The following is an 8,397-nucleotide window of genomic DNA, read 5'->3' as shown; positions in this document are numbered from 1 at the left end:
CATTTTGTTGTTCCTTTGTAAGTCATCTGCCTGTTCTCTTGAGTTGCTTTTGAAGCCTACTCCTTGTCTTTGATGTTCTGAGTTTTACTATATTGTCCTTAGATGTGGTTCTTTTTTATTTATCTTGCTTGGTATACATTCTACATTCTGTATTAGAGGATTCAAGTCTGAAAAACTCTCATTAATTGCTTTTCCAAACATTGCTTCTCTCCAGTCTCTTCTTCTGTGACTGATTAAATTACATTAGATCATCTTGTCCTATCCCCCATATCCTTTTAAGCCCTCTTTCAGGGCTTTTCAGCTTCTTATCTTTCTGTGTTCCAATTTGGGTCTTGTTTTTCACTCATAGTATGATGGCATTTTTATTTCTTTAAGCAATTCATACATTTCAAAAGACTATGTCAAGTGAAAGATGCCAGACACAAAGAGGTATGTAGCGTCCAAGTCCATATTAAAGACATTCTGTAAAAGGAAAAAGCCATAGGGTCAAAATTCAGATCAGTGTTTGCCAAAGACTCGGAGTTAGGGGAGCAAATTGACTTCTAAGGGGCATGAGGGAATTTTGGAGGTAAAAGGAATATTTTATGTCTTAATTGTGGTGGTGGTTATATGACTATACTCCTGTCAAAATTCGTTGAACTGCACATCTTAAAAGGATAAATTTCAGTATAGTAAATTATACCTCAATAAACCTGGTTTTTAAAAATTGTATCAGATCAGAGTGGGCGGGTCCGGCCCTTAGTTGTGGAGGGCGCCATGGTGGGTGGCGAGGCGGCCGCTGCCGTGGAGGAGCTAATCTCCGGTGTGCGGCGAGCGACTGACTTTGCTGAGCAGTTCCGCTCCTACTCGGAGAGCGAGAAGCAATGGAAGGCCCGCATGGAATTCATCCTGCGCCACCTGCCCGATTACCGCGATCCACCCGACGGTGGCGGCCGCCTGGACCAGCTGCTATCCCTCTCCATGGTCTGGGCCAACCACCTCTTCCTGGGTTGCAGTTACAACAAAGACCTTTTAGACAAGGTGATGGAAATGGCTGATGGGATTGAAGTGGAAGACCTGCCACAGTTTACTACCAGAAGTGAATTAATGAAAAAGCATCAAAGCTAAGGCAGAAGATTCATCACACTTTCATCATTAGTTACAGGCTTGGAAAGGAGGCTGGCATGAATGCAACATTGACCTCAGCAGCCTCTTAAGATTCTTGGTATTAACAACATGTAGGAAAGAGGCAATTAGAATGAAAGGGAATCTTGTCTAGATTGGCATTTTTAAAGTTCTCATTTTTCTAGTAGCTATCATTGTAAAAGTATGCATGGATATTTATGTGTTTATAAATCATGCCCTCTTTTGTTGGTCGAAATGTTTAAAATGCCTATTTTTTTTATGTTGATGTAATAATGGCAGGTAATGAATTATACACTTTGGATTTTTCAACAGTGTAAAAAAAAATAAATAAATAAAAAAAATAAAAATTGTATCAGATCAAATTAGATCAGATCAGTTGCTCAGTCGTGTCCGACTCTTTGCAACCCCATGAATCCCAGCACGCCAGGCCTCCCTGTCCATCACCAACTCCCGGAGTTCACCCAGACTCACGTCCATTGAATCAGTGATGCCATCCAGCCATCTCATCCTCTGTTGTCCCCTTCTCCTCTTGCCCCCAATCCCTCCCAGCATGAGAGTCTTTTCCAATGAGTCAACTCTTCGCATGAGGTGGCCAAAGTACTGGAGTTTTAGCTTTAGCATCATTCCTTCCAAAGAAATCCCAGGGCTGATCTCCTTCAGAATGGACTGGTTGGATCTCCTTGCAGTCCAAGGGACTCTCAAGAGTCTTCTCCAGCACCACAGTTCAAAAGCATCAATTCTTCAGTGCTCAGCTTTCTTTATAGTCCAACTCTCACATCCATACATGACTACTGGAAAAACCAGAGCTTTGACTAGATGGACCTATGTTGGCAAAGTAATGTCTCTGCTTTTTAATATGCTGTCTAGGTTGCTCATAACTTTTCTTCCAAGGAGTAAGCGTCTTTTAATTTCATGGCTGCAGTCACCATCTGCAGTGATTTTGGAGCCCAGAAAAATAAAGTCTGACACTGTTTCCATTGTTTCCCCATCTATTTCCCATGAAGTGATGGGACCGGATGCCATGATCTTTGTTTTCTGAATGTTGAGCTTTAAGCCAACTTTTTCACTCTCCACTTTCACTTTCATCAAGAGGCTTTTGAGTTCCTCTTCACTTTCTGCCATAAGGGTGGTGTCATCTGCATATCTGAGGTTATTGATATTTCTCCCGGCAATCTTGATTCCAGCTTGTGTTTCTTCCAGTCCAGCGTTTCTCATGATGTACTCTGCATATAAGTTAAATAAACAAGGTGACAATATACAGCCTTGACGTACTCCTTTTCCTATTTGGAACCAGTCTGTTGTTGCATGTCCAGTTCTAACTGTTGCTTCCTGACCTGCATACAGCTTTCTCAAGAGGCAGATCAGGTGGTCTGGTATTCCCATCTCTTTCAGAATTTTCCACAGTTTATTGTGATCCACACAGTCGAAGGCTTTGGCATAGTCAATAAAGCAGAAATAGATGTTTTTCTGGAACTCTCTTGCTTTTTCCATGATCCAGCAGATGTGGGCAAATTGATCTCTGGTTCCTCTGCCTTTTCTAAAACCAGCTTGAACATCAGGAAGTTCACGGTTCACATATTGCTGAAGCCTGGCTTGGAGAATTTTGAGCATTACTTTACTAGCATGTGAGATGAGTGCCATTGTGCGGTAGTTTGAGCATTCTTTGGCATTGCCTTTCTTTGGGATTGGAATGAAAACTGACCTTTTCCAGTCCTGTGGCCACTGCTGAGTTTTCCAAATTTGCTGGCATATTGAGTACAGCACTTTCACAGCATCATCTTTCAGGATTTGGAATAGCTCAACTGGAATTCCATCACCTCCACTAGCTTTGTTCGTAGTGATGCTTTCTAAGGCCCACTTGACTTCACATTCTAGGATGTCTGGCTCTAGGTCAGTGATCATACCATCGTGATTATCTGGGTCATGAAGATCTTTTTTGTACAGTTCTTCTGTGTATTCTTGCCACCTCTTCTTCATATCTTCTGCTTCTGTTAGGTCCATACCATTTCTGTCCTTTATCGAGCCCATCTTTGGTCCTTTATTGAGCCCATCTTTGCATGAAATGTTCCTTTGGTATCTCTGATTTTCTTGAAGAGATCTCTAGTCTTTCCCATTCTGTTGTTTTCCTCTATTTCTTTGCATTGATCGCTGAAGAAGGCTTTCTTATCTCTTCTTGCTATTCTTTGGAACTCTGCATTCAGATGTTTATATCCTTCCTCTTCTCCTTTGCTTTTCACTTCTCTTCTTTTCACAGCTATTTGTAAGGCCTCCCCAGACAGCCATTTTGCTTTTTTGCATTTCTTTTCCATGGGGATGGTCTTGATCCCTGTCTCCTGTACAATGTCACAAACCTCAGTCCATAGTTCATCAGGCACTCTATCGATCACATCTAGGCCCTTAAGTCTATTTCTCACTTCTACTGTATAATTATAAGGGATTTGGTTTAGGTTATACCTGAATGGTCTAGTGGTTTTCCCTACTTTCTTCAATTTAAGTCTAAATTTGGCAATAAGGAGTTCATGGTCTGAGCCACAGTCAGCTCCTGGTCTTGTTTTTGCTGACTGTATAGAGCGTCTCCATCTTTGGCTGCAAAGAATAGAATCAGTCTGATTTCTGTGTGGACCATCTGGTGATATCCATGTGTAAACTCTTCTCTTGTGTTGTTGGAAGAGGGTGTTTGCTATGACCAGTGCATTTTCTTGGCAAAACTCTATTAGTCTTTGCCCTGCTTCATTCCGTATTCCAAGGCCAAATTTGCCTGTTCCTCCAGGTGTTTCTTGACTTCCTACCTTTGCATTCCAGTCCCCTATAATGAAAAGGACATCTTTTTTGGGTGTTAGTTCTAACAGGTCTTGTAGGTGTTCATAGAACCATTCAACTTCAGCTTCTTCAGCGTTACTGGTTGGGGCATAGACTTGGATTACTGTGATATTGAATGGTTTGCCTTGGAAACGAACAGAGATCATTCTGTCGTTTTTGAGATTGCATCCAAGTACTGCATTTCGGACTCTTTTGTTGACCATGATGGCTACTTCATTTCTTCTGAGGGATTCCTGCCCGCAGTAGTAGGTATAATGGCCATCTGAGTTAAATTCACCCATTGCAGTCCATTTGAGTTTGCTGATTCCTAGAATGTCGACATTCACTCTTGCCATCTCTTGTTTGACCACTTCCAATTTGCCTTGATTCATGGACCTGACATTCCAGGTTCCTATGCAATATTGCTCTTTACAACATCGGACCTTGCTTCTATTACCAGTCACATCCACAGCTGGGTATTCTTTTTGCTTTGGCTCCATCCCTTCATTCTTTCTGGAGTTATTTCTCTACTGATCTCCAGTAGCATATTGGGCACCTACTGACCTGGGGAGTTTCTCTTTCAGTATCCTATCATTTTGCCTTTTCATAATGTTCATGGGGTTCTCAAGGCAAGAATACTGAAGTGGTTTGCCATTCCCTTCTCCAGTGGACCACATTCTGTCAGATCTCTCCACCATGACCCACCCGTCTTAAGTGGCCCTATGGGCATGGCTTAGTTTCATTGAGTTAGACAAGGCTGTGGTCCTAGTGTGATTAGATTGACTAGTTTTCTGTCAGTATGGTTTCAGTGTGTCTGCCCTCTGATGCCCTTTTGCAACACCTACCGTCTTACTTGGGTTTCTCTTACCTTGGGTGTGGGGTATCTCTTCACAGCTGCTGCAGCAAAGTGCAGCCATTGCTCCTTACCTTGGACGAGAGGTATCTCCTCACCGCTGCCCTTCCTGACCTTCAACGTGGGATAGCTCCTCTAGGCCCTCCTGCACCTGAGCAGTTACTTTCCAAATATAAATAATGGAAATAGAGAAGAGGAAGGAAAAAATTCATTAAAATGTATAAATGTATACACAGCAATGAAAGAAATATGGCTAGAGGTGATGTCTTTATTTTGTAACAGCTTATGAGGATGCAATTGGCATGTATGACTTTCTCCTTCTTTAATTTATGCCACATTTGCTTTGCCCTCACACAGGCACTCAGTGATTTGGGGTTTCATACCAAATTTACCTTCTCAAGGCATCTAGCCCTTGATAATTCTGTCCTGTGTGCGTGTGGTGGTATTAACATTAGCTTTTTCCACTTGATTTGGTAGTATAAGTCCTGCTCTAGAATGACAGATCGGATTTAAGATTCTCTCATGCCCAACTTTGAAGCTATAACATATTTACTTTGATTGTCAAGATTCTTCAGGATCAGTTCCCCTAGCTAACACAATGACCCCTTTTCCACCTCATTGTGGCATAAAAGCCCCAAATGACCAACACTGGAAACATTGTTTTTTTTTCCCTTTATAGTATTATAAGGTGTTGGAGAAGACTCTTGAGAGTCCCTTGGACAGGAAGGAGATCCAACCAGTCCATCCTAAAGGAGATCAATCCTGAATATTCATTGAAAAGACTGATTCTGAAGCTGAAACTCCAATATTTGGCCACCTGATGCGAAGAACTGACTCATTTTAAAAGACCCCGATGCTGGGAAAGATTGAAGGCGGGAGGAGAAGGGGACAACAGAGGATGAGATGGTTGGATAGCATCACTGACTCAGTGGACATGAGTTTGAGTAGGCTATGGGAATTGGTGATGGACAGGGAAGCGTGGTGTGCTGCAGTCCATGGAGTCGCAAAGAGTCGGACACAACTGAGCAACTGAACTGAACTGAGTAGTATAAGCTCTTGTATCCCTAGTCCCAAGTCAGCAGAGTCCCAAGTCACAGAGATAAGGAGCAATTATTTGGTAGGTCATTTCACTTAATATTGAAAGGCTATCCCACCTCCACCTCACAGTTTCCATACCTGCAATTAGAAGAAGCAATGTGTGCTGATACATTGCTTTATGATTTCAAACATATAGTACATCCTGCAGGCCAGCACCCAACCTCATGAGGTGTTGTCTCAGTTGGAGACTCGCCTAGATCCTCCGTAGGCCACTCTGCTGCGCTGTACAGCAAGCTGCTGGTCTAGGCATGGAGAGAGTATGAGATACCACTGCATACCCATTAGGATGGCCACTGTCATAAAATCAGAAAGCAACAAGTGTTGGTAAGGATGTGAAGAGAATGGAACCCTTTTGCACTGTTGGTGGCAATGTAAAATGGTATAGCCTCTGTGGAAAACATTATGGTAATTTCTCAAAAAATAAATTACCATATGAGTCAGCAATTCCACATCTGGGTATATACCCAAAATAATTGAAAACAGGATCCCTAACTGATATTTGTGTACCCATATAAGCATAGCAGTATTATTCACAATAGCCAAAACATGGAAGCAACCCAAGTGTCCATCAGTAGATGAACAGATACAAAAACGTGGTATACACATATTATTCAGACTTGAATTCTGCAATATGGTATAATATGGAAGAACCTTGAGGACGTTATGGTGAGTGAAAAAAAGCCAGTCCCCAAAAGATGGATATATGATTCCACTTATATGAAGTACTTAGAATAATCAAAATCATAGGGAAATGGACAGTTACCATTTAGTATGTATCTTACCACAATTAAAAAATAACCTAAGGGACTTCCCTGGTGGTCCAGTGGTTGAGAATCCACCTTCTAAATGCAGGGGTTGCTGGTTCAATCCCTGGTTTGGGGAATTAAGATCCTATATCCATGGGGCAACTAAGCCCATGTGTTGTAACTACAAGCCCATGTACCCCCTCCATAGACCCAAAGCAGTCAAATAAATATATATTTTATGAAAACTGGGGAGAAAAGTAGCAATAGAAAAATATCAGTATTAATCCCACACAAAATTATTGTAATGAATCTTACGTGGCCTTATGTAGCACGATAATACAGCCAGTGCTCTCTGAGATTTGAACAAATGGTTGAGGGAAATGCCAACTAATAATATAGATGAGAAATGTTTACCAGAGCACCTGATTAGCCAATAATGAAGCAAAACAAACAAAAGAAGCAAAAATTAAAGGCATAGCGAGTGTGTTGCCTTCAGTAACCTGGCTGCTGAGCAGGTATGAGACCGAGTCCATCACATCCTGCTCACGTTCAGCTGTGATTATCTTGCTGCTGCTGCTGCTGCTAAGTCGCTTCAGTTGTGTCCGACTCTGTGCGACCCCATAGACGGCAACCCACCAGGCTCCCCCGTCCCTGGGATTCTCCAGGCAAGAACACTGGAGTGGGTTGCCATTTCCTTCTCCAATGCATGTAAGGAAAAAGTGAAAGTGAAGTTGCTCAGTTGTGTCTGACTCTTAGCAGCCCCATGGACTGCGGCCTACCAGGCTCCTCCATCCGTGGGATTTTCCAGGCAAGAGTAGTGGAGTGGGGTGCCATTGCCTTCTCCAGTGATTATCTTGCTTGTAACTTAAATCAGCCACTTGGATTCCTGTATAGCTCAATCGGTAAAGCATCTGCCTGCAATACAGGAGACTTGGGTTCAGTTCCTGGGTTGGAAAGTTCCCCTGGACAAGGAAATGGCAACCCACTCTAGTATTCTTGCCTGGAGAATCCCATGAACAGAGGAGTCTGGCGGGCTACAGTTCACGGGATCACAAAAGTCAGACACAACTTAGCACTGTCTTCTTTCTTCTTTAGTTAACATTGGGGATCTGGGTCTTTGTTTTCCTCATTCTTTCGGGGACTGAAGTCAAGCATATTTAGACCCTGCTTCTCTGTGAAGGTTTAGAGCAGGCACTGTCTCCATCTGAAGCGGCCTTTCTTGACAGCTATAACCACACACCACGCCACCACCCCCCGTTACTCTTCCTGCAGCACGTTTTGTCCTGTGTTTTTCTTTAGCGTGTCACTTTTGGTTTTTATACCTGAGACCTCTGGCTTGCACTGTGTTGTGGGTTAAAATGCGTTCCCCAAAATGATACAGTGAAGTCCTAACCCCTGATAACCTGTGAGCATGACCTTATTTGGAAGAAGATCTTTGCAGATGTAATTAGTGAGATGAGGTCACGCTGGAATAGGGTGGACCCTAAATCCTCTGGTATCCTTATAAGGAAGATGGAGATTTGGAAATATATACACACACAGGGAAGATGGTCACATGAAGACAGAAGCAGAAGCTGGAGTGATGTAGCTATAAGCCAAGGAACGGCAAGGATTGCTGGTAACCACCAGAAGCTAGAAAGAGTCTGGGGAGGAGTCTTCTTCTCCCTAAATTCTTCAGAGGGAGCATGGCTCTGCTAACATCTTGATTTCAGACTTCTGGCCTCCAGGAACCATGAGAAAATGAATCTCTTTATAAAGTCACCCGGTTTGTGGAAG

General features: G+C 42.7%; 1 protein-coding gene across 1 annotated transcript; it reads left to right on the top strand.

Moving 5' to 3' along the window:
* Positions 1 to 726: 726 nt before the first annotated feature.
* On the top strand, positions 727 to 1,434 carry LOC133236157 (CDKN2AIP N-terminal-like protein). The gene has a single exon (XM_061398003.1). It carries the CDS (start codon positions 757 to 759, stop codon positions 1,105 to 1,107), a length of 351 nt encoding a protein of 116 aa, XP_061253987.1. The 5' UTR covers positions 727 to 756; the 3' UTR covers positions 1,108 to 1,434.
* Positions 1,435 to 8,397: the final 6,963 nt, after the last annotated feature.

The sequence above is a fragment of the Bos javanicus genome, chromosome 23 (assembly GCF_032452875.1).
Source record: "Bos javanicus breed banteng chromosome 23, ARS-OSU_banteng_1.0, whole genome shotgun sequence".
Classification (NCBI taxonomy): domain Eukaryota; kingdom Metazoa; phylum Chordata; class Mammalia; order Artiodactyla; family Bovidae; genus Bos; species Bos javanicus.
Note: the sequence above shows the minus strand (reverse complement) of the source record. Positions and strands in the feature narration are given on the sequence as shown.

Excerpts from the sequence above, each read along its gene's own strand:
- LOC133236157 (XM_061398003.1), top strand. The coding sequence starts at position 757 with ATGGTGGGTGGCGAGGCGGCCGCTGCCGTGGAGGAGCTAATCTCCGGT.